Genomic DNA, 27,120 nt, shown 5'->3' on the forward strand with positions numbered 1-27,120 from the left:
AGAGATGCCTTAATCTATGGCTAACTTTAGGAAATTGTTGTTTATTGTTTGTTTTACTTTAATCTTATTTTATTTTTAAATTAACTTACAAAAGAATAAGTTCCTTTGTGGCATTCTCATGCATACTTCATTTTGGTTGATTTCCCTCCCCTACTCTCCCATTCTCCCTAACCCTTTCTAGATTTCGCCACTGTACCTTTCTTTTCCCAATATTCCCACTTCTGCTTTCATAGCTCATGTATTTATTGGGCATTTGTGCTTCTTCTCTTCTAAAATTTTATTTGTTGATTTATAATTCCATACCTATATTCTTTCATAGTGCTGTACTTATATTAGTGTATTTTGGTCTTATCTACCCAATTATTCTCCCATATCCCCCTTTACTGCAGACTAAACCTCTTTCTGAATTCCCTCCTGCTTTCATGTCTTTTTCTTTTGCACATCACCAAATTTAACTTGGGTTCCTTGTATGACCATGGGTGGAGTGTTATTTACTTGAGCAAGGGCAACTTTACAGTGGCTACACCACTGAGGAATATGACTCCCTCATCCCCCAGCAACCATTAACTGCTTATAGTTTCTCAGGGAAGGGTATAGCATTTTTGAACTCTGTCTCTATCCATGTTAAAATGTTGATGTCCCCCAAAATTTATTTTTTAGGTTACAATGTAATATAATGGGTTTCATCATGGCTTCATTTACATATATACCAGTCAACTTCATTCTCATGTGTTTTTCCTTTATCCCTGACCATCCTCCATGTCTCCCTGCCCTGTGTAGCCTGTTTCCTTTGTTCCACCAATTAGTCCTTTTCTGTTTTCCTATTATATGTGTTTGCTTATTTTGAAACAAGGTCTCATCTTACTCCGTAGCCCTGTCTATTGTGGAACACTCTATGTAGACCACACTTCCACACAGAAATACTGTTTGTTACTCTCTTCATTTTTTTCTGATCAAGGCTCAAAGCTTTAATGTTCAGCTCTCAATTTAAAGGGGAAGACCCAACCCACAACCCCTCCTGGTTTCAGATGGGTGGGATAATCCTTAATCCGTTCCAGGTCACAGCCGGAGATGTCTCAAGGCAACCCCAGGGGCAGTTCTGCTTCTGTGTTCTGGGCAGCCAAGGTGGGTAACTCCACCTAGATCCTGTCACTTGGTCTGTTGTGGTAAACAAGGTCTCAGGCCTGTTCAAGGCTGGGGGGAAGGGCACAGTTCCCCTTTTTTAGTTTATAAAAATGAGCAGTGCCAGCAGCTGGATGGGGTACAAGATTTCATCCCATCTGGGGTACAGAGTGGTGGTGCTTATTGAGAGAGATCTTGTGTGAAGGCAACCTATCTGCTTGAGACACAAGTTTCAAAAGTTAACAGTAACATGATTATCTAAGCCATGTAGGAAATAAGGTTGAAAGTGGAAATGTTTTAGTATCTAATCCAACTGCTGGTTGACAGGGATCAGATACAAGGTCTATGACTACTCAGGCTGGTAGATTTCAACAAAAGCTGTCTGTTTACTCTCTTCAATTTTTAAAAAGATACTTTCATATCTCATGATCCTCTTTCTAATTTTGTCATCTATAAACACACCTATATACATACCTACACATACATATATAATCTTAAATCTAGGTTCCACATATGAGCAAACCCATGTAGTATTTTCTTACCAAGCCTGTATTATTTTGTTTAAATGGTGGTTTCCATTTATAGCCATTCTTTGAAAATGTCACGATCTCATTTTATTTTAGGGCTGCCCAAAATTCCATTGTATATGTGTGTGCCACATTTTCTTTATTCATTCATCTGTTGATGAACATTGTGAATAGTGTGGCAATAAACAAAGTTGTATAGTTACTTCTGTGGTATGTTGATGTAGAGTCCTTTTAGTGGTTGGAGCCAAATTTGAATTTTCTGAAAGAATTGCAAGTTCTCTTCTGGACTCTCTCTCTCCAGCTTTTATTTTTATTTTTTATTTTTTATTTTTTATTTTTTATTTTTTATTTTTTGCATATATCTGTGTAGTTTTATGCAAAGGAGTGTAGGTTACTGTGGAAGCCAGTAGAAGGAATTGTATCCCTTGAAGCTGGAGTTATAGATAGTTGTGAGCTGCACCCAGCATCAGTGCTGGGAACTGAACTTGAGTTCTCTGCAAGAGTAGTATACACTCTTAACTGCTGACTTATCTGGAGTTACAGATGGTTGTAAGCCACGATGTTACAGATGGTTGTGAGGGATGAAAATTGAAACCATGCCCTCTAGAGAACAGCAAATGCTCTTAACAGTGGAGCCATATCTTCAGTTTCTTTGTCTTTCTACTTTTGAGAACTATCTATTCAGATCATTTGCTAATCTTTTGATTTAAAGGTCTTTTGATAGTGTTTAGTTTGTGGACTTCTTCATATATCTTAGATATACTATTTGTGATGTTTTGCTGTCAAAATGTGTACAGGTGAAAGACCTTTCTTTATACTTTCCAAACTTTTTAAATATTAATCATCCTTCTGGGGGGATGAGACCATGGATTTCAAGTATTACAGTAGAGGCTCTGAGGTTTTTAAATCTGTGGAAATGAATAGCAGATAGATGGCTGTGGAGATTGATCTGCCTTTTGACCTAAGGCTCAAGGCTATCAGATTCTAGGGTTATTCTCAGTTGATGAAGTCTGCTACTTTAACTGAGAGCAGGGTTACTTTTTCTATGCATTTCTCTTCGTTAGCCAAGCCTCCTGCCACCTGCCCTTTTTGGCTTGTTGGTCATGGCCTTCAGCTCTCTACAAGTGCTTCCTAGGACTTTCTCTTGCCCTGTGGCTCTGGTAAATTAAATTCTGACTCCCGCTCTTAAATTTTGTTTCCCTATTTTGGGGCCCTTAGTGTAGGTCAGTTTCTAATAACTGTTCCCCACAAGATGAAGCCCAACCCCTGCCCTCCAAGATAGTGTGACAGGAATGAAATTTGTCACCATTGTCCCTTCCACTGAAGGAATCACTGTCTCCTCTGAATTGGTTCCTGAGACTTGGGAAGGCTGTGGACTTATTTTAAGAGTAGGGCTTCCAGTGTCTTTTCTCCAGGACCCATGACTCACTTTCTGGAGCCTTCAGATTCTTTTCCTTTTGTCAGAGATCAGCATTCCTGGAATTGTGAGGAGTTTGGCTTTTCTGTATATTTTCCAGTTTTTCCTCTGCACTTTTCAAGTAGTATACCTTGTGACTTTCTAAAGTTCCTCGTTTCCTTTTCTCTTTAGGATAGAGTCTATTTTATTCTGACTTTTACCCGTTAGTGGTTCACACAGGAGCAGCTGATCTGCTGCCATCTTAACTACAGCTTTTTTTGTTGTTGTTTTAACTTTCCAGATTTTGTTTGTTTCTTATTAGAATCCTATACCTAATAATTAGCCTGAGAAGAAATTATTTCAGTATATTAGTATTGCTTAAATAGAAAAAAGGCTTTACATATTTATTTAAATATTTTTACACTTTATCATATACAATTGTATCTATGTACACACACGTACTTTGTTTATGGCTTCTAGCCATTTTAAAAGACTGAAATATATTAAATTCAGACTACTAGAAATAGAGAATCTATTATTTTAGTTTTCTTTGACTCTGTTTAAGTACCCCAGATGACTTTGGACTTCTGATCCTTCTGCCTTCACTTCTCCAGTAGTATAATTGCAGGCTTAGGCCATTATGCTGGGCTCCAAGAGTTTCTTAAACCACATTTATTTTGCTTGGCCTGGTAAAGCATGCCTGTGGTTCCAGCTTTTTGGGAATTTGAAACAGAAGATCATGAAATTGAGCCCATCTTTCGCACATAAGTGAGATGCTGCCTTAAATCATGCTAGCTGATAAACCTACTTTTTCCTCTGATTCAAAAATAGTTACTATATTTGCTTTAAAAAAAAAGCTTATAAAAGCTTTTTAAAGCTTTTTTTCATTTTACTTTTTAAAATGTGTTTCGTTCATCTTATGTGTTCCAGTACAAGTGTGCACAAACATACGTGTGTGTGTGTGTGTGTGTGTGTGTGTGTGTGCGCGCGTGTGCGCGTGTGTGCGTGTGTGTGCGTGTGCGTGTGTGTGTGTGCGCGTGCATGCTTCTCACAGTCACATTCTTGAGTATGGGGATTAAAAGATAGCTCTTAAGAGTCAGTTTTCTCTTGACACATTGACTGGAACTCAGATCAAGCCTTCTCACTGCCCCTCCCCCCCATTTTATTTATTACCTGTTGGGTGTTGCATATTTGTCATAATGTGAATGTGGAAGTCACATGACAGCATGTGGGAGTCAGTTATCTTCCTTCTACCATTTTGTGGGTTCTAGAGGTTGAAGTCAGATCATCAGGTATGGTGGCAAGCACCTTTAATCTGCTGAGTAATCTTACAGGTCCATTATTAAATTTCCTTCTTTAAAAATATTTATATGTATATGTTTATAAATGAATGATTGCATACGTGTTGATGAATATCCCTGGAGGTTGGAAGAGGATATCAGTTCCCCTGGAGCTGGAGTAACATGTTGTTGTGATTTACTCAGTATGGATTCTAATAATTGAACTTGGGTCCTCTAGAAGAGTAGCAAATGCTCTTAACCACTGAACCATCTCTGTAGGTCCTATTATTTTTTCTTAATTAGGACTATGATAGACACACACACACATATACACACACATGGTCGGCATCTTGTTCCCCCCCCATTATTTCATATTAAATTGTGAGAATTCCTCATATCATTAATTACAATAGTATTTTTATCCTATATGTACCTCAGTTATTAATATAGATTACTTAAAATGTTCAGTTATTTATGGAGTTGTCATAAAAATTCTTTTTAAAAAGTTAAACCTGGACTAGTGAGATGGCTCAGTTGGTAAAGGTGCTTTCCATCAAGCCTGACAACCTGAGTTCAGTCCCTGGAAAATACATGATGGAAAGTGATTATCTTTCTACTGCAAGTTATTCTCTGACGTCCACATGTGTGCTAGGATCCTCCCTCCGCCACCAGTAATGAAATGTAATTTTAAACAATTGAAATTGGGTAGGTGTGGTGGCCCCAGCCTGTATTCTCAGCACTTGGAAGGCAGAGGCAAGTAGATTTCTATGAGTTTTCAGCCAGCTTGGTCTACATAGAGCAGTGGTTCTCAATCTTCCTAATGCCGTGACCCTTTAATACAGTTCTTCATGTTGTGGTGACCCCCTTAACCATAAGATTATTTTAGTTACTACTTCATAACTGTAATTTTGCTACTGTTAGGTCATAATGTAAATATCTGATATGCAGGATATCTGATATGCAACCCCCAAAGGAGTTGAGACCCATATGTTGAGAACTGAGGACATAAAGACTTCAAAGCTAGCTAGGGCTATGTAGTAAGACCCTGCTTAAAAATTTATAAGTTAAATTTATATGTATAATGACCTCATAGAATAGTTTGCTATTTTATGGTAAAAAATGTTTAATGAATGTCATGTTGATTTGTGCTTTCAGTTGTTTAATTTGTAACATTTTTCCCCAGGGCATAAAACCAGCCAGCTTCAATAAAGTCACAGACCCTGAAGTGAAAGAAATAATTGAAGGATGTATTCGACAAAACAAATCTGAAAGGTTGGTGGAATTATAACATTATATAAATGATGGATACTGTAATGTATATTACTGCATGCTATTTGAAATTTTAAACCTTGCTATCATGTGCTGAATTCGAACTGATATTTGTGTTTGTTGGGACAGACTTTCATCACCATCAACTTAATAGTAAGGTGAAATAAATTTTTAAAATTAAAATGTAAAGCAGGTAACAAATTGCTTGTATAAGTACTTTAGAGTAAGCAGGTAGATTATATTTGGTTTTATCTTTGTGCCAACAATAATGGTATAAGTAATATGGATATTTTTATTCAAGGAGTATTTTTATATAGATAACTCTTTTAGTATTGGCTTTTACTTTTATTTTTATCTATGTATAATTAATTACTGATTTAACTTGGCAATTTCATCTTTTGAATGCTTTTTAAATATTTTTATGTGTATGTGTTTGTATGTCTGGCTATATGTATATGTACCATGTGTATGTAGGTATGTGCAAAAGTCAGAAGAGCTATCACATCCCCTATATCTGGAGACATATGCAGTTGGGAGGTGCCTACTGTGGGTGTTGGGAACTAAACCTGGGTCCTCTAGAATAGCAGCAAATATTCTTAACTACTGAACCATCTCCCAAGCCCCATTTTAGCCATTTTTGTATGCATCTTTCAGAAACATATTTTAAATATATTCATTTTGCTATACATCCGTTGCCACTGTCAGCCCCCCAAAATATTTCTTAATTTGAAACTATAGCTCTGTAACCACTAATAATTCAGAATTCTTCCTTCCAGACCCTGATAATCTCTATTCTATTCTCTTTTTTAAACAAATAATTTTTGAGATCATACTATATCATTTTCCCTTTCCCTTTTCCCAAATCCTCTCATTCATGGCCTCTTTTTTTAAAAAAAAAATATTGTTACATGTTAATACACACACACACACACACACACACACACGAACACACACACGTCTAAATGCATCACTACAACCTGCTCAGTCTGTATAATGTTACTTATATGTATATATTTTTAAAGCCAATCATTTGATATTGAATGACCAATTGGAGGGCTTTTCCTCTGGGATGAGTACTTCTCCAACTCTCAGTGTTTCTTAGTGGCATGTAGTTCTTTGTCTAAAGTTGAGTCTCTGGGAATTTCCCCCTTCTGTATTTGCATGTTTGTTGATGTCATCCTTGTTCAGGTTATGTTTAGCTAACTTGAGTCCTTGTCAGTATTTCTCTCTCTCTTTTTTTTTTTGTATTTTTCTTTATTGAATTTTGTTTTCAAATCCTTGATTGTTTTTGTCATTTCTGTCAGCCTTATGTTTTTGTTTTCTTGAGCATCATTCCAATCTCCTTAATTTCATTGAGCGTGTGCGTGCGCACACGTGTATGTGTGTGTCTGTGTGTGTGTGTATGTCTTTAACTCCTATAATCCTTTAATGAAATCTATGATTATCATTTTGAATTCTGTATCCTGGTGTTTATTTAGGTAATTTCATTGGCAGACATTTTTATAGAATTGGTGAGGTTGGGGGTGTGTGAATGTTGCCTTGATCTTTTATATTGTCTGTATTTCCTTTTGTTCTGTGTCTTGCTAGACCCAGGAGAAGGATGTGGAGGATATGGCTAGGTGGACAGGTTGGATGTGGCATGGGTAGTGCCTGTGGATCAGTGCTGGCAGGGTGGTACCTAACTAGACACCCTGTAGAAGGATGTCTTTCTATATGACTTTTTATTCTACTTTCTATTTCCGTGAATATGCTTATTCTAGGTGCCTCATATAAGTGGAATGTTTATTATTTCATGTTTGGCTTATTACATCTAGTTTGGATTTTCTTTTTGTTTCTTCTGAGACAGAGTTTCCCTGGCTATCCTGGAACTTACTCTGTATACCAGACTGGCTTCAAACTCACAGAACTCTACCTGCCTTTGCCTCCCCAGTGTTTGGATTAAATGCATTAGCTATTTACCCCTCTCCCCACCTCACTCCACCCCACCCGACCCCACCCTGTCTGCCTTTAGTATGGCTTTTCAAAGTTTTTTTTTATTGTAGACTTTTTTTTTTTGTGTCAGAATTTTGTTTCTTTTAAAATGAGTAATCCATTGTACATTTACACCACATTTTCATTATACATTCATGTGTTAATAAATATTTAATTTCACCTATTGGGTATTCTTTTTCTTTTCTGTCCCAGAAATAAAACCCAAGGCCTTATACATTTTAGGCAGGCACTCTGCCATTGAGGTATAGCCTTAGTTCCTTTTGATTACTATGAGTTATATGAATATTGGAGTATGACATATGCTTAACTCTGTTCTCCTAAACTTTTTGACTATATACCTATACTTAGATAGTTGGATCTTATGATAAGTATTGTTTTTAAGGCCTCATACTTGCTCGACAAGTGCTGTACCACTGAGCTACATTGCCAAACATGCCCTAGACATGTTTTCATTTGTTCTGAGGTAGGTTCTTAGTATTAGCTCTAGCTATCCTGGAACTTGCTCTGTACACCATGCTGGTCTCAAACTCAGATCCACCTGCCTCTATCTCCAAGTGCTGGGATTAAAGGTGTATGCCCAGTCCTAAACATGTTGTTTAAAATAAAGTTTAAAATATTGTATAGCACCAGTGAGGTGGCTCAGTGGATAAAGCTACTTGCTGCCAGGCCTGGGAACCTGGGTTTGATATCAGGACCCTGTAATACAATCACTTTAAGATTACCCCTGACTAGCTTACAAATAAATGAGACTCAGACTATGGTTATTTTATTTGCCTTTGACAATTACTGGGGCCTAACTCCTAATCTACCTTTCTAACTGCTGGCCTGGCTACCGTCCTAGAGGTGTTCCCCAGATATTTGCTGTTTCTCCTGTCCATGTGCTCATCATCAATCTTCTTTCATGGTGGCGTCCTCTCTCTAGTAGTTTAGTATTTAATAGGTCTAAGAAGATAATTTTAGGAGTGTAATACAAGTTAGGATAGAAATTGGCTTAGATAGAGAATTCTGAACTCACCAGGATAGGCTAGATAATGGAATACTTTCTCCTGAGTTACCAAATATGAACATACTAGATTTTTTAATGTAACCTTTACTTAATAATTTTCATAATAATTTAATAATTGTTTCTAGGGTATATTGTTTACTATTATAAGAGAAAGAGCCTTTTTATTTAGGCTAAAAAGGGGAATTGTTAAGGTTTGGTCTGTTACTATGTATTGTAATGCTAAATTTTATACCAGAAGGTCTATGCCTGCAAGTCTCTTATGTTTACAAGCTTTTGTTGTGCAAACCTTGATCCTTGACTTTAAAATATTGGTTAAATAAAATTGGCTACAGCCAATTACTGGAGGGATTAGAGGTAGGTGGGTTTGGAGTGACCTAGTTAGAGAAGAAGGTGAGGAGGAAGAGGAAGAAGAAGAGGAGGAGAAGAAGAAAGAAAGACTTCATGGGTCAGGAGACAAGAAAATGTGGCCCTGGGAGCTGGTCAGTTGGAGTTAAGAGCAGCCCAGATGAAACATAGTAAGTAATAACTTGATGTTATCAATAGGAAAGTAGATTCTAATAGCATAGAGAGTAGTATTTGCCCAGCTCTAATGCTGATTAAGGCTTATTGTATAATAAAAGTTGTGTGTCTTTTATCTGGGAACTAAATGGTTAAAGCAAGGTAGAAACCAGAGATTGGGATTAAAATTTCTACAACAGGGCCCGCATGGTAGAAAGAGAGAACCAACTCTTATAAGTTCTCCTCTGACCTCTACATAAAGTGTAATAAATAACACTAAATATTTTGTGTTGAATTCATAGTTTTATTTTAGATTCTGATTCTTACTTGTAAGTACAATCGGATTAAAGAATAGTAAAATACTCAAAAGTAATCTTTACTGCACTAGAAAAAGCACAGACTACAAAATCATACTAAGATTAAAACCTAGACCCACATTTAATGTCATCTTGAATTTATTCACTCATTCCTCAAAATAGGTAATATTTTAATGATTCAGATGATCAAGTCTGTACATAAAATACTTAATTGGTATTTTCTTCTGCTGCTATTGTTCAGTAAAAATACTTTAAGTAGAACCTCCAAGAACCCAGAGGAAGCAGGGATCCCAGGCGCTCTAACTCAGGCAGTATCTTAGGTAAGCAGACAGCAGGGCCCGCCCTAAACAGGGAGTAACTGGGACCCACAAGGACCCAGGAAGTCACTCCCGGCTCTGAACACTGGTTCCTTCCAGGTCTGGGCCAGAGCACTGAGCAGATCTTGGGTGGCAGCTCTGCCCCCAACCTCCAAGAACCCAGAGGAAGCGGGGATCCCAGGTGCTCGAACTCAGGCAGTATCTTAGGTAAGCAGACAGCAGGGCCTGCCCTAAACAGGGAGTAACTGGAACCCACAAGGACCTGGGAAGTCACTCCTCGCCCTGAACACTGGTCCCTTCCGGTCTGGGCCAGAGCACTGAGCAGATCTTGGGTGGCAGCTCTGCCCCCAAACTCCAAGAACCCAGAGGAAGCAGGGATCCCAGGCGCTCTAACTTGGACAGTGTCTTAGAAACTAGTTCTCAGATCTGAGGCCTGGATCAGACCTCTGCCAGGTCTGCTGTTGTGTGGACCCCGGATTCCACCTGAGACATACTGGAAGGTCCACTCAACCCAGAGCCACAGAGGAACAACTGAACTCAGAGCGTCAGACAACATATCCTGAGATATTCTAGAGGAGACACTGCACCCAGAACAGCAGACACCTAGCTGGACTACTACCTTGGAGGCACCATATCCTGAGGCATCCTCGAGGTACCACTGTAATCAGTGCAGCTGGAAAAGATCACAGAGACATCTGGACCCCTAGGAGATCAGACACAAGCTAGATAACTGGAAAGACAGGCTTCAGTCACAGACAGCAAGTACAGGCAGCACTAGAGTTAACCAGATGGCAAAAGGCAAGAGCAAGAATGTAAGGAACAGAAACCAAAGTTACATGGCATCATCAGAACCCAGCTCCCCCATCAGAGCAAGCCCTGAACACCCCATCACAGCAGAAAAGCAGGAATTAGAATTAAAATCACTTCTCATGATGATGATAGAGGGCTTTAAGAAGGACATAAATAACACTCTCAAAGAACTTAAGGAGAGCACTGGTAGACAGATAGAAACCCTTAAAGAGGAAACACAAAAATCCCTTAAAGAACTGCAAGAAAATTAAACCAAATGGGAAAAGGAATTAAACAGAACCATGCAGGATCTAAAAATGGAAATAGAAACAATAAAGAAATCACAAAGGGACAATACCCTGGAGATAGAAAACCTAAAAAAAAGATCAGGAGTCATAGACACAAGTATCACCAACAGAATACAAGAGATGGAAGAGAGAATCTCATGTGCAGAAGATACCATGGAAAACATTGACACAACTGTCAAAGAAAATGCAAAATACAAAAAGCTACTAACCCAAAATATATAAGAAATCCAAGACACAATGAGAAGGCCAAACCTAAGGATAATAGGTATAGATGAGGGGGAAGACTCCCAACTTAAAGGACCAGTAAATATCCTCAACAAAATTATAGAGGAAAACTTCCCTAACCTAAAGAAAGAGATGTCCATAAATATACAAGAAGCCTACAGAACTCCAAATAGTTTAGACCAGAAAAGAAATACTTCCCGCCATATAATAGTCAAAACATCAAATGTACAAAACAAAGAAAAAATACTAAAAGCAGTAAGGGAAAAAGGCAAAGTAACATATAAAGGCAGACCTATAAGAATTACACCAGACTTCTCACCAGAGACCATAAAAGCCAGAAGATCCTGGACCGATATCATACAGACCCTAAGAGAACACAAATGCCAGCCCAGACTACTATACCCAGCAAAACTCTCAATCATTATTGATGGAGAAACCAAAATATTCCATGACAAATCCAAATTTACACAGTATCTCAACACAAATCCAGCACTTCAAAGAATAATTGGTGGAAAACTCCAACACAAGGAGGGAAACTACAACCTAGAAAAAGAAAGAAAGTAATCTTCCAAAAACCCCAAAAGAAGATAGTTACACAAACATATCTCCATGGATGTTAGCCCAAAAGCTTGGATTAGCGAAGACTCAACCCACAGACCACATGAAGCTCATGAAGAAGGAAGACCAAGAGGGGATGCCTCAGTTCTACTTAGAATGAGAAACAAAAATGCTCAAGGGAGCAAATAGGGAAACAAAACATGGAACAGAAACTGAAGGAGGGACCATCAGGAGACCATTCCACCTGGGTATTCACCCCATGTATAGCCACCTAAGCTAAACACTGTTGTGGATGGCTGGAAGTGCATAATGTGAGGAACATGATATAGCTGTCTCCTTAGAGGTCTGCCAAAGACTAACACACTCAGAGGACGATGCTCACAGTTAACCACTGATATGATCAGGGGTTTCCCAATGGAGAACTTAGTGAGAGGACTGAAGGAGCAGAAAGGGTTAGTGACCCCAGGTGGAAAGCAACAATACCAAACAACCAGAGCCCCCCAGGGTCTAAACCACCAGCCTGGGAACACATAGGGAGGGACACAAGACTCTAGAGGTATATGTAGGGGAAGATGGCCTTGTCGGACATGGGTGGGATAGGAGATTCTTGGTCCCATAAAAAAAATGAACACAGAGTGTGGGGGGGGAATGTGAGGGCCGGGAGGGGATAGTGAGGGGGGGGAGGTGCGGTCACTGCCTCATAGAAGCATGAGGAGGGGGATGGGATAGGAGGTTTCTGGGTGGTGGGAGGAAGTAGGGTAAGGGGATAAAATCTGAAACGTAAATACTACAACCAATTTTAACAAGCGGAAAAAAAAAAGTCGTCAGAACCAACATCTTTAAAAAAAAAAGTCAGCCCCCTGGGGGTGGGAATTTTTTTTTCTTGATACTAAAACTTGTTCTGAGAATTGTATATTGCAGAATACACAGCCTTGATGTATCTACTCATCAAGCATACTGAGCAAACCTGCCCAAACCTCTGATGTCCTGGAATTCCATCTGGATTCAGTGAAGACACAGCATCAGAGGCTTATCAACTTACTCTTCCCCCCACCCCTCTTCTACAATCTCAATGCCCTTAATCAGCTTGAAGAAGTTAAAGAAGAGTCAGTGCCCCTATTCCCTGAGCTTGGGGACTAATATGGTTAATAATGGTCTGTCTTTCTAGGGAAAAGTAGTGGTTTTGTTGGCACAGGGGGGATTAGCTAGGACTTATTGCATAGCCATAACCTATTGGTAGAAATCTGTATAATTATTATCAAGATGAAGTTATAATTTCTTAAATGGTACATCAGAAGTCCATAGAACTGACGCTACAAATATTTATATATTTATATATTTATATATTAACGTTCATTTTGATTAGAGACCTGTCTGCTCCTGACAGCTTCCTGTTGTGGATTCTAAGAAGAATTTGAGCATCCTTGGAGATACTCCAGTTGTGCGGTGACAGCCACTAGGCAAGAATTGCCTCTCTCCATCTACAGACAAATTACTGTCCAGAAAAGGACACACATGCAGAATAGTCGACTGATTATATCTGCCTAGACAGAGTAATCAGCCCTTAATAATCCTGCATCACTAAGGTCTGTCAGATGATTCTGGGCCAGAAGGCTGAAGATTTGATGCTCCAACGTTTGGTAGTATAGGGGCTTTTCAGGTGTTCAGTGGTCTCTATAAATTGGCTAAGTCTTAGAAGCTATGCTTAGTGCTTCCCATAACTTCAGTTAACTCAGTCATTCTGGATTTCTGATGGGGTTGAAGACCTATAGTCTCATAACCAATCCTGGCTATTTACTTTGAGAGAAAAGATCTGAGTAGATGGTTTTCAGCTGACATTCATTCTAAAGCCAAAAAGCCAGGATCAAAAGTAAGTGTTTTAGTTAGAAGAGATGACAGAGGTACTGGTTCATCAACAGAATGATGGACTGGGTATTAGGACTATCTTGTACCTCACTGGTACAATTAGGAATAAGTATGCTCTAATTGTATTTTGAGAGAAAAGTTCTACTTTAACAGGAAGAGTGATATGTAAGAGGAGCTAAGTGGGAAGGAGTACTGAGAGGAAGAGATGGAGCAAGGAGAGAAGATGAAGAAGAGGAGAAGCTAGGTGATGAGAGAAAGAGAGAGGGGGCATGGAGGCAGATGTTCACATGTCTCCACCAGTCAAAGATAGTTTTTATATCTAGGTTGGGTATTGGGTTATGCTTCTGATTGAGCATTACCAAACTTATAAATCCTTTGATTAACATTTTAAAAAAATCGTATAAAAGCAAAAAGGAAAGGGGGGGGGGCATGGGACAGGGGTGTTCTAGAGAGGGGAAATGTGGAAAGCGGATGGCATCTTAAATGTAAATAAAATATAAAAAAATAAAAAAATACTTTAAGTTAACAAACTTAGTAAAAATTGTTATCTCACTTTAGTTTTAAAACTAATAAGTAAGTCGTGTTTTATCATACTGCCTTAGTTAAGTATTTTTATCTTTTTTTTAAGCTAAAAATAAAGAGCTTTCAAAATCCTTCACTTTACAAACACTGTGCTATCCATATGTATTTTACAGCAGGGGCTCTCTACGTAGACATGATAAACACAGATTAATTACAAAGTTCATTTCTTAAATGTTCATGAAAGAAAAATTACTTTCCCCAGCTTGCAAGAGTCATTTGAAGCCATATTCTCTTGCCTCTCTTCAGAGATGGTTAGTCTTTGATATTAAGCTAGGGTTGTATCCATTATGTGTATAGTATAGCCTAAAATTGGAGTTCAGTACTTCTAGTAAACCCCTGGAGCTGAGTATGCCTGGGCATGCTTGTAATCCTAGCACATAGGAGGCCATGGCAGAAGAGTTGACATTTGGAGGCTATCTTGAGCTATATGATGAGACTCTGTTTTGAATTTTTTTTTAAAAAAAAAAAAAAGAAGAAGAAAAGAAAGAGAAGAAAGTGAGAGTAAGAACATGGTAGGACACCCCCTTGAATTCCCACACTTGCGATGCAGAGGCAGGCTAATCTATTTGTGTTCACGGCCAGCCTGGTCGATAATGCAAGCTCAGTGTCAGCCAAGGTTACCTACATAGGGAGACAGAAACTACTGTCCTTTATTAAACCACATTAGCTTCACCTATGACATTCTTCTAAAGAGTGAAGTAGACCCTGATTAAATAGCCTTTAAAAAAAAAAGTCTTTTGAAACAGAGTCTCATTCTATAGCCAAGAATGTCTTGAAACTCACTATGTAACACAAGCTGGAAACTGCTGTGATATAGGAATGAGCTATTACATACACATTCTGACTGGATAATTGTTGAGTAATGTCTATTTAAGACAACTGATCATGGGGTTCCCAATGGAGGAGTGAGAGAAAAGACTGAAGGAGCTGAAAGGGTTTGCAGTCCTATGAGGAGAGCAACAATACCAACCAACCAGAGCTCCCAGGGTCTAAACCACCAGCCTGGGAGCACATAGGGAGGGACCCATGACTCCAGCTATATATGTAGGGGAGGATGGCCTTGTTGGGCATAGGTGGGAGAGGAGGTCTTTGGTCCTGTGAAGGCTGGATGCCCAGTGTGGGGGAATTTGAGGGTGGGGAGGTGGGAGTGGGAGGGTGGGTGGGGGCACATCCTCATAGAAGCAGGAGGAGGGGGGATGGGATAGGAGGTTCCTGGGTGGGGGAGAAATGGAGAAAGGGGATAACATCTGAAATGTAAATAAAATATCCAATAAAAAAGAGTGTGCATTTTCAATTCACCTTAGACTTTATATATCTGGGAAATGTTTTTAGTTTCCTTTGTTGAAAATATATTACTTTAGTCTTAATAATATAAGCCAGTGGCTTAAGGGAAGCTAATAAATCTAACCTAACAATTCTCTCTAGGTATATTTTCATGTGTGTTAGACTTTTTTATCAAGATATGTTACTGGTTAATAACCTAATTAAGATCATTCTGTATTCATATAAGTTGACATTTTTGTGTTCCTAGTAATAAAGGTGTAGTTTTTTAATAATAAAACCATTAATAGATTAATAGAACATGTGAGATTCTTACTTTGATACAGTTAACTTTTACTGTTTAAAGGATTGCATCTTATGACTGGGAGAATTGGTAATGAGAAATATATTTTGTTTACTAGGTTGTCTATCAAGGACCTACTAAACCATGCATTCTTTGCTGAGGATACTGGACTGAGGGTGGAGTTAGCAGAGGAGGATGGTTGCTCAAACTCATCCCTGGCTCTAAGACTTTGGGTTGAAGATCCTAAGAAGTTAAAAGGCAAACATAAAGACAATGAAGCTATTGAATTCAGTTTCAACTTAGAAGCAGATACACCTGAGGAAGTAGCGTATGAAATGGTAAATAAATCTTAGTAATGTTTTCCTTACACATTATAGTATCCTGACTGATTAATTCTTTTCTACTGCTCATTGCTTTCTTCCCTTTCATGTTCTTCTGTGCATGCTCTTTCTCACTGTATGTTTGTACAGGTATGCTTGCACATGCATATATTTTTACTTCCCCAGTGCAGGGATTATAGGTATGTGCTTTTGCTCTGCTTTTAATATAGGTGCTGGGGTTCTAAACCCAAGTGCCAATGCTTGCATGTCAAGCCCTTTGCTGACTTAGCTGTCTCCCAGATTCTGCTTCTGTTTTCCTTATTTATATTGTTATGCCATTGTAAAGTATTTTTATTAGCAAGATAGGTTAAATTTATACACACACTATAAACAATAGTACAACATAATTGGGGGTTGAGGAAATAGTTCTGCTGATAAATTACCTGTTGTGCAAACAAGAGGACCTAAGTTTTTCCTTTGCTTCTGTGTAAGATAGTGTGGTGTAGCTCTGTAACCCTAGCTCTGTGTGGGTGAAGACAGTAGGAGGTGCCCACCGAGAGAACCTGTCCCAAAAAATATGATGAAGAGCAATCGAGGAAGAATTCTGATATCGGCCTCTGGCCTTCATGTGCACATGCACATATACACAAGAAATCTTAGCCCTAAGAAGGTACAGGAAGAAGGATCAGATGATTTGCTGTTTCTTATTTCTGGAACTTCTATTATTTTGATGTTGGGCCTCTTGGACTGGTTCTCAAGTATTAGTATTAGTATTATTAATCCATTCCTTTGCATTTTTGTTTGATTTTGGGTTTTTTTGGAGACTGAGTTTTTTTATAACCCAAACTGGCCTAGAACTTATTTATGTAGCTGAAGATGGCCTTGGAGTCCTCATGCTCCTTCCTTTGCCTCCCACTGCTGGAATTTCAGGTGTGTGCCACCATGGCTAACCTTGTTTTTATTGATCTGCAACTTTAAATTTTATTTACTACGAGGTGAGTTTATTGAGAACTTTAAGGTGGGTAAAGTTGGATATGTGTGCTTCATCTGTTTTCTGTCATTTTGGTTTGGTTTTAGACAGGATTGTGCTGTATAGCTTTGATTGAACCAGTAATCAAAATGTAGCCCAGGCTGACCCTCAAACCCATGGCAAGCCTCCTGGTTCCACCTTCCAAGTGATGAGATTACCATTCTCATTAACATTTTAATTATCTTCCAACTACCATGAAATTTCTGATCTATAGATCCTTAAGTTTTAAGAAGCAGACTATAGGCTGGACTTGGAGGTACATGCCAGTAATCCTAGCACTTAGAAGGTAGGGGTAAAAGATTAAGGAGTTCAGAAATCACTCTGAACTACTTATATAGTGAATTTAAGCTCAACTTGTGTTGTATGAAATACTATCTCAAAAATAAAAATTAAAAAAGCAAGCCAGAAGACTATAGGACTAAATATGGTATGCTATGGTACTTTTTCAAATTATGCTTTCTGCTGCTTGTCCCTGTTCGTTTCCTGTTTTCTCAGTATTCTAATACAAGTGCCTTGCTGTGAGCACTTTGCTTACAATATTGATCTCTGCTCCAAACTTCATCCATATTTTTTTTAATAGACAGTATTTTTATTTGGGAGATGTCAGTCCACTTCCAAATTTCCTTTCCTCTATGCCTTTTCTATTTCCTCCACATATATTTTTAACATTTTTTCCCAGCATCTCATTTCTCACTAAGCTTGTTTCATCTTACAGCATCAGATAATGTGCTCATACAAAATACCACTTCAGTTGGCTGTATTTCTCAGGTGTCAATAATAGGCATGCTGTTACTGGTTTTTAAGACAGGCTTTGTAACTGGCATTACAAGATCCTCTTGCCTTATACCTTGAAGTATTATTCTTGCACCAGTAAAGCCTCTCATATATGTATATGTCCAATTTAAAAATCATATAGAGACTAACTACTAATTATCAGTTATTTACTAGAATCTTGGATTTGGGGTACAAAATATGATTTAAATAAAGGAAGCTAAAAATTTAAAGAAGGAGTTTATTATGTTTTCTTTGTAGGTCAAGTCTGGATTCTTCCATGAAAGTGATTCCAAAGCTGTTGCTAAGTCTATTAGGGACCGAGTGACGCTGATTAAAAAAATAAGGGAAAAAAAGCCTGCTGGATGCTTGGAGAAACGCAGGGATTCCCAATGCAAGTATGTGAGGAATGTATTTCCTCAGCAGCAGACTGCAACTCTACAACCTGCTCCTGGTCCACACACTGTGTCTGAGTGTGAAGAAACAGAAGTTGATCAGCATGTTCGACAGCAGCTTCTCCAGGGCAAACCACAGCAGCAGTCCTCCTCTGTTAGGGGTAAGACAGCTGTAAAAACAGAGAAATGTACTTTCTTAAATAGCAGTTTTGTACTTTTCAGAGTATTCTACTGTCTATTATTTTATCAAGCCTTTAAAAAAATTGAAATAGACCAGATAGTTTCCTTATATTAAAATCAAGAAAGTTGGGCTAGGAATTTGTTCCAGTTGAGAGTGCTGCCTAGTATGCAGGAAGCCCTGGCTTCATCCTCCACACCATATAAACTGTGCATGGTAGTACTTAACCTGTAATTCCAGCATTTGGAAAATGGAGGCAGGAGGATTAGAAGTTCATGGTCATACTCAGATAGTTTAAGGCCAGTCTGGAATACATGATAGTCATCTCAAAATAAATTTAAGGAATTCTTTATGTGACTTGCCCAATGTACTAGTTGCAGAAATATTATATTATAGCAACTACTATAGTTCAGAGAAATGATATTAATAATATTTATGATTCTAGCATAAGCCCATGAAGAAATTTAGAACTAAAGATCTAGTTTGTTTCTTTTTTTTTTTTTTTTTTTTTTTTGGTTTTTCGAGACAGGGTTTCTCTGTGTAGCCCTGGCTGTCCTGGAACTAACTCTGTAGACCAGGCTGGCCTCGAACTCAGAAATCCACCTGCCTCTGCCTCCCAATAGTTTGTTTCTTAAGAAGGAGTTTTCTAGACATTAAAAGCCTTAGTATTTTAGACTGGAATGAAAACATAAGTCCTCTAGGGTTTTGTTTCATTTTTTTGTTTTTGTTTTTATATAATTCATTGTCTTTTTAAAGAACACAGAGTAGTGCAGTGTCGTGCCACAGGCCTTTAGTTTCAACACTCTGAATTCAGAGGCAGGCAGATCTCTATGAGTTAGAGGCCAGTTTGGTTTACATAGTGAATCCCAGGTCAGCCAGGACTACATAGGGAGACTGTCAAAACAATAACAGCAACAGCAAATAATTAATTAAATAAAATATAAATAAGTAAAAAGTAAAACCACAGTATTTGCAGCATTATAGGCAGTTCTACAAAGGGAGTACATTTTCATACCCACTTTGCAGGAGTTATGGACCATGAGACTTTTATTTAAATCTTAACAGCAAGTGTATATTAGTTGCGATGTACATGAAATGACTGGCAAATGGATTCAGCTGATTTTTCTTCCTTATTCTCTTTGTTGTTCTTTGTTTGTTCTGGAGATGATTTTGCTATATAGTCCAGGCTGTGCCCTCAAACTCATGATCCTTTTGCCTATGCCTTCTAAGTGCTGGTATTATGGTTATATGCCACTGTGCCTAGCTGCAGCTTCTTCCCCTCTTCCCTCTTCCCCTTTCCTTGCCTTCTCTTTCTCTTCCTATTCTCCTTTCCTACCACCTTACCTCTTGTTCCCTATCTCACCCTCCCCCACCAGTTGCTTAGAGTAGAGCCCAAGGCCTTTCACATTATAGGCAAGTAATCTACCACGAAACTATATAGTAATATAGGCGAGTAATATAACTATATAGTAATATAGGCGAGTAATCTACCACAAAACTAATATTTCCTGGAACTATTTTTATGTGATTTTGTTTTTCAAGACAGGGTCTCAACTATGTGGTTTTGGGTGTCCTGGAACTTGCTCTGTAGACCAGGCTGTCCTTGAACTTACAGAAATCTTCCTGCCTCTCCCTCTTAAGTGTTGGGATTAAAGACATGTACCATTATGTCTGGGTTTTGTGATTATTTTAAGTTTCCTTTATAAAGAAAAATGTAAGGCTTTGGAAGGTGGACAGGGTAACATCTGCCTATAACGTCAGCACTCTGAAGGCTGAGGTAAGGAGGATCAAGAGTTTGATATCAGGCTGGGGAGATGATTCAGTCCCTGCCCAGGACATGAATTCCATATCCAGAATACACCTAAAAAACAAAAACAGGCTTGATGCTTTATTCCAGTGCTGGAGAAGTAGAGACAGGCAAGTCCCCAAGGTTTGATGGCCAGCCTATTTGGTAAGTTTCAGGCCAGTGAGAGATCCTGCCTCAAAAAAAAAAAAAAAAAAAAAAAAAGAAAGAAAGAAAGAAAGAAAGAAAAAAGGAAGAAAAGAAAAGAAAACTAGGTGGTACCTAAAACCCAATATCCTGAGTTGTATACCTGTACACACACATATGAGCACATTCTCCATCTCCTTCCCTCCTACTCCTCTACCTTCTCTTTCCTCTATAGTTTGAGTCTACTTATACAAAACAGAAGAAACAAAACAGAAAATTGTAGAGATGGAAACATACTCAAGAGAAGAATGTGAATTCATTATACCCAAGGCTGTGTTTGAATCTTAGCATTCTAAGAAAAAGAAACAGTTGCTTATATCCCAATGTTAACATTTTGTTGACCCATGAAGCGTATTATTTGTTGGGTACTTGTTTGATTTTGAGACAGGCCTTGCTTTGTAGCCTACACTGTCTTTGAACTCACTTATAGACCAGGCTGGCCTCTGACTTGTGATCTTTTAGCTTTTATATCCCCAATGCTGATATTAGTTCTTTTGAAAAATATTAATTATGTATATATATTTTATTTGAAACTATGATTATCATAGTAGAAAAAAATTAAAGAAACATTTTATTGTTATTTATATGATTTGAATATTGTGCTTCTACCTTTTTTGCTCATTTCCATTGTTAAAGGTGACACTTCATCTGAGCCAGCAGCTGGACCAGTTCTACATTCAGATACTTCAAGTCATCCCACTGCAGCCTATTCTTCAAGCCACACAACTAGCTCTCAGGTACTTTCTAGTATCCTACAAGCTGACATAGTGTTCCAGGGGAAATACATTTTTCTCACCAACTAGTAGGACATTGCTACCAAATTTCAGCGGTGAAAGAATTGCTAGTATATTTTAATATATAATTATATTTGTTGTACATACTGTATATATACTGATGTTTTATATATAAATATATGTGTGTGTATTATATTGTAAATTGGAGGATTGATCTGTTTTCTTCTATTTACCAGTTGCAAGAGCAGCCAAAGCTGACTCAGTCCCCAGTTTTGCCTGTGGCTCAAGGTCAGTCCTGTGCTATGCCCATATATGCTGCTGGACTTGGAGTTGTTTCACAGTCCCAGATGTCTCCATTAACTATCCAGAAGGTCTCACAGATAAAGGCAAGACACATTTCTTTGTCTATCTGTTTGTTTGTTTATTTGTTTGTTTTCAGATACAATATTTCTCTGTGTCTCTGCCTGACCTGAAATTTGCTCTGTAATTCAGGCTGACCTCGAATTTAGAGATTGGCCTGCCTCAGTGCTAGGATTAAAGGTGTGTGCCAACACTGCCCGGCAAGTTAGACACATTTTTTTTTAAGTCTTTTTAATTTTAGGTTTAAATTTTAATTTAATTTGATTTGTATGAGTATTTTGCCTACGTGTTTGTAGGCAATTCCATTCCTGGTAACTGTAGACCAGAAGAAGGTGTCATATCTCCTGGATCTGGACTTAAAGTTGGTTGTGAGCTACCATGTGGGTGCTAGGAATTAACCTAGGCCTTCTGGAAGAGTAGCTAGTGCTCTGAACCATGTCCAGCCTCCATAAGGCCCGTATTTTAGAGGGAGGCTGTTTTATTATTTTAAACATATTTCCCCTTGTCTATGTTTTTCTGACAAATAACAATTCCCTTTCATCAATTAATCATAGATTAGGTAAAGGACACTCAAAGTCCAAAGTTATTTATGTTTCCTCATACCCAGTACATTTCTCTTGAGGATCTATCTAATATTGTGCAAGAAGACTTTAGAAATACTACATCTATAATTGGAGAATAGAGAACTTAGTGCAACTAAAGGGTTATTTGGGACCCTTTTCTCGTTTTCTTGGTAAACCTGTCTTTTCTTTGAGTTGAATTTTTCAGGTTGGTTAGATGACAGAGAAATATCTGTTGTAGTTAATTAAAAAAAACTATTTCATAGACTTTCCTAATTTTTAACACATTTACCTAAATTCTTGGATTGTTTTTAGATTTTTTTTCTATTGGAGAAATTTTGACTTTGAAATGCACAAAACCAGTGTTATTCATGTCTGACAATGAGTAAACCATCTTTGTGTTTATTTATGTATTCACACTGTATTCAGGTTGCTTGTGTCATGGACTCTGGAAAATAGTTGTATTTTCATCTAGCATTATCCATTATTTTGCTCCACTCTCCACTGCATGCATGTGCTTTCCCTCTCTGGGAGTAAGATGCTCTGAACTTTTACATATTCTTTAGTTAAATGTGGTGCATTTGTGTCTTTTAAGAAATTGGCCTATAGTTTATTAATAGACTTTTAATGATTACTACCTTCTGAGAAAATAAAGTAAGATAAGATCTTATTCTTACCCCTGAAGAGCTCATAATCTTTGTAAAAGAAAACAGATATATACTTGAAAAATAACAGAAGCATTTAAAATATGCTGGGATAAGCTTTGTCTATAGATACAGTTGAGTGGACAATATTTATAAATGATATGCAAAAATACACATTTGCAATTGGGCTCACATTCATTTCTTTCTAAGCCTGTCCTATAGGCTGAATATATGCTTACCCTTAACCTAGGTTCAAATGCTTAAATATAGTATGTGTATTTTTTAAAAGTTTTTAAAAGTTTTATTTGCATATTTAAAATGAATACTTAAGCTGAATATAGTAGGACATGCAGGTCTAAAGTCATGGGTTGGGCTGAAGTTTGTCTATCTGTTCTAAGGACCAGCTATAGTTCCTGGTGCTAGTATAAGGAAAATTCACATTGTAAATGCATATACCATGCCCATTTTATTGGGACTGTTCCAAACAGACTCAAAAAATGCTATATGGTAAAATTTTCACTAAGTAATCTAAAAGGTATTAGGTACAAGCATTAGGTATTCATTCTACCAAACTCCTCGCACAATGAATAAATGCTATTTGAATGATTGAAAGAGCTAGAACAGTCCTAGCAATATAATGTTCACAGCTTCTCATCTATTGCAATTACAAATAAATAATTTAATTGTGCTAAAGGCTTCTGAGCAGCTGTCCTATGTGATACAACCCCAGGAAGAAACTGCTTTCTTAGCACAACTAACCTACACAATCCAGGCTTTAACACAGCCTTTTTATTCACTGCCAACCTTGAGCATCTACTTTATATTGTACAACCATTGGGTTCATTGCATATTCCATGCAAACTTCTTATCCAATCATATATGAGCCTATAGGGGTCATTCTCATTCAAACCACCACAGTATGTATGTGTATATTCCTAAACATATAAATAGAACCTGCTTCATCCATATGATGTTACATGTATGTATATGTTTTCAAGGCTGACCATTAGTATTGGGAGTGCTTATCTTGAGGACAATTTTGCCCATTCTCTGCATTCGGTGGTTGCCTGTGGTTCTTTGTCTAGGATTGAAGCCTCATGAACTTTTTCCCTGTCCACTTTGGCATGTATGTCTGTTGTTGTTGTCCTTGTTCAAGTTGAAATCTGAACATCTTACATCTAAAATGTAAATAAAATATCCAATTAAAAAATTAATTAAAAAAAAGAAAATCATGTTGGTGAGCCTTTATGACATTACTAGGAGATACAATCTCATAGTAAACTCTCAGATCCTCTTGCTGATACAGTCTTTCTGTACCTCTTCCACTATGACCCCTGAACCCAGGTATTTATTGTGTTTGGGCTCCACAACTCTGTGTTTTGATAGGTAGTTGGCTAGGCTTCAGCACCAATCATGATTTTCCTTTGGTTGAGTAAGCCTTAAGTCCAATTAGAGAGCTGTTGCTTATCACCAAATATGTATGTCACTATTGTACCCTTAAAATATCATGCCTTGCTGGTTCTTGTAGTTCAAAGGTGTTATCATAGCCAGGTGGAACTTTTGGTTGCTTCCCTCCTTTGGAAACTTGCATGGTACTTTCTAGTACCATAACGACTAGTCCTCAGGAAGGAGGATTTTATATCAGTTCCAACTCAGGGGCCTCTGGGCTCTGTGTCTGAGGTGTAAGGTGTCTTCAGCAATAGAGACTTTCCACCCATGGGAGCATCCAAGGGCAACAGCAGTAGCCTGTAATACTTTAGGAGTCGCTTGGACAGCCCTTACCAACAACTCAAAAGAGGGTTTTTCATGTGGTCTTGCTTTTTTTTTTTTTAATTAGTTTGTGTTTCTTGCAGGGGAGCTTTGTCAGTGTGGATGAGAACATCTCATTTAAACTATGTATGTACATGTATATACACACTTAAGGTTATTATAGGTATTTTTAGGTAGATAATTTATAGTATAATCCTAATGACATTTTCCATACATCCTCACTCTTATTTACCTCCCTCCGTCCTTCCCATATTTATCTTTATCCTGTTCACTAATGAAAGGCTCCCACATTTTTTCCATTTACCTCTTCAGATCACTTGTATCCTTTTAGTCCCTTCTCTTATTGCTCCTAATCCTGCCCCTTGCACAGTGCTCTCTTTTTACTTTCCTGGTTTCTGCAGTTACCCTAGGTTATATTCTTCCATCTAAGGATTTGGAGCTGGGGACCTCAGATGAGAGGAGTGCATGTGATGTTTGTCTTTCTGGGTCTGAGTTACCTTACCCTTTTCTAGTTCTATCCATTTACATGCAAACTCATGACTTCATGTTTCTTTACAACTGAATAGTGTGCTATAGTGTACATGCAACACTTGCATTATCTCTGCATCAGGTGAAGAATATCTAGTCTGTTTCCATTTTCTAGTTATCCTGATTAGAGCATCAGTGAACATGACTGAAAAGTGCCTATGGAGTAGCAACATTGAGTCCTTTGACCATATGCCAAGGAGTGGTAGAGCTGGATCATATCGTAAATTTATTTTTAGCTTTTTGAGGATTCTCCACATTAACTTCCATTGTGGTTGAACAAGTATGCAATCCCACCAACAATGAATAAGTATACCTTTGGCCCCACATCTTCTCCAACATTTGTTGTTGGTTATTTTATTGACCTTTGTCATTCTAACTGGAATTAAGATGAAACCTCAAAGTTGTTTTAGTTTTGCATTTTTCTAATTGCTAGGATCCATAAGCATTTTTAAAAAGATATTTCTTAGCCATTTTTATTTCTTTTGAGGATTCAGAACCCAAACCCATTTTTTGAATGGGTCAGTTTTGCTTCTTCCTTAGTGTGGTGTTGGGGACTGAACACAGGGCCTCACACATAGCAGATGAGTGCTCTACCACTGAGCTACCTCCCCAGCTCCCCAGCACGATTCTAAAAGGCTTATGTGTGTTTCCCTCATATCAGTCATAGGAGTCCTATTATCTTATTTTATAAGTTATGAACATAAAAATCAGAGAGGCCAAGTAATGCCCCTTATACTAGAAAGTTCTCTCATGCCTCTTTTTAGTAAGTCTTCTATTCTCTACATCAATGTCAACCACCAATGATTTTTTTTAACCATAGGTGAGTGTAGTCTGTTTTAGTCTGTATTGAATAGTACAATATATACTTGGTAAGGCTTCCTTCATTCAACATATTTTTGAGATTGAGCCATTTTGTGAATTGAGAAGTAGCTAACTGTTTTACTGCAAAATAGTTCTTGTTATAAATATACTAAATGTGTTGATCTATTGAGTTTTTTTAGCACTTGAATGTTTTCTGAAGTTTTTGGCTAGTATGAATAAAACTGCTCTGAACATTCTTATATAAGCCTTTTTATGAGCATATTTTTATTTGTCATGAATAATAGCTAGAAATATCTTATATCAGAGCATAGAGTAAGTGATTATGTTATTTTGTTACTGTACTTTTCAAGAAATCTGCCAAGCATGGTAGTACATGCCTTTAAACATAGCACTCTGGAGACAGGAGCAGGTAGATAGATCACTCTGGAGACAGGAGCAGGTAGATAGATCACTAAGTTTGAGGCCAGCATGGTCTACATAGTGAGTTCCAGGCTAGCCAGGACTGCATAGTGAGACCCTGTTGGGGTGGAAGAGAAATAAAGGAGGGAGGGAGGAGAGGAAGGGAAAAAGGGAAAGGAAGGGGGAGGAAGAGAAAGAGGGAGGGAAAGAAATGAACAGTATTCCAAGATGTCTGTACTATTTCAAACTCTCAGAGCAATGTATTGAGAGTTCCTCACTCTGACCAACATGTGGTATCTTAAAAAACAAATTTTGAGACAGAGTCTTCAATTTGTTGAATAGCTTTGACTAGCGTTGGATTTGTGATTCTCCTGCCTCCACTTCCCAAGTTTCGGGTTTGCAAACTTGTGCCACGATTACAAGCTTGGTGTTTTTAGTTTTAGTGACTCTGGTGGACATTAGACATTAGTAGAGTCTTATTGTGGTTTTTAATGGTATTTATTTTAAATTATGTGTACATATGTGTGCATGTGCAAGTGTATGCAGATAACCTTAGAGGCCAGAGGCATCAAATTGTCTGGAGCTGGAGTCACAAGTGGTTATAAGATGCCTTATGTGAATGCTGATAACTGACGCTCAATGAGAGCAGCATATGCTCTTAACAGCTAAGCAGTCTCTCCAACCCCTCAGTGTGGTTTTATGTTCCTGATGTCTGAGTATCTTTTCATGTATTTGTCATTCTATACATTTTTGTTAGAATACCCATTTTATTTTGCTCTTGTCTTTTGTTATTGACTTGTAGGAGTTCTTTACACATTCATCATGATACTATCCCTGTGTTAGATTTTATATTTTTTTACAAATATATTTTACACATTATTTTCCAATCTGTGGTTTGCCCATTCATTTTTATAATGTTCTCAGTTATGAGACAAAATGTTTAATTTGAGGAATGTAATTGTGGAAAACTACTTCTTGTGGTTATTGCTTTGTGTGACCCAAG

At 37.9% G+C, this 27,120-nt stretch overlaps 1 protein-coding gene across 4 annotated transcripts in view; it reads left to right on the top strand.

The window, feature by feature from the left end:
* Wnk3 (WNK lysine deficient protein kinase 3) overlaps positions 1-27,120 on the top strand; it is a 141,746-nt gene that overhangs the window by 47,446 nt on the left and 67,180 nt on the right. For all 4 annotated transcript variants that reach the window (XM_034486339.2, XM_034486340.2, XM_076919054.1 and 1 more), the window contains exons 6-10: positions 5,509-5,597; positions 15,735-15,954; positions 17,999-18,293; positions 20,937-21,037; positions 21,271-21,420. In XM_034486339.2, the coding sequence (XP_034342230.1) occupies positions 5,509-5,597; positions 15,735-15,954; positions 17,999-18,293; positions 20,937-21,037; positions 21,271-21,420 (855 nt within the window). The remainder of the gene's footprint in view (positions 1-5,508; positions 5,598-15,734; positions 15,955-17,998; positions 18,294-20,936; positions 21,038-21,270; positions 21,421-27,120) is intronic.

This window comes from Arvicanthis niloticus, chromosome X, assembly GCF_011762505.2.
Source record: "Arvicanthis niloticus isolate mArvNil1 chromosome X, mArvNil1.pat.X, whole genome shotgun sequence".
NCBI lineage: Eukaryota > Metazoa > Chordata > Mammalia > Rodentia > Muridae > Arvicanthis > Arvicanthis niloticus.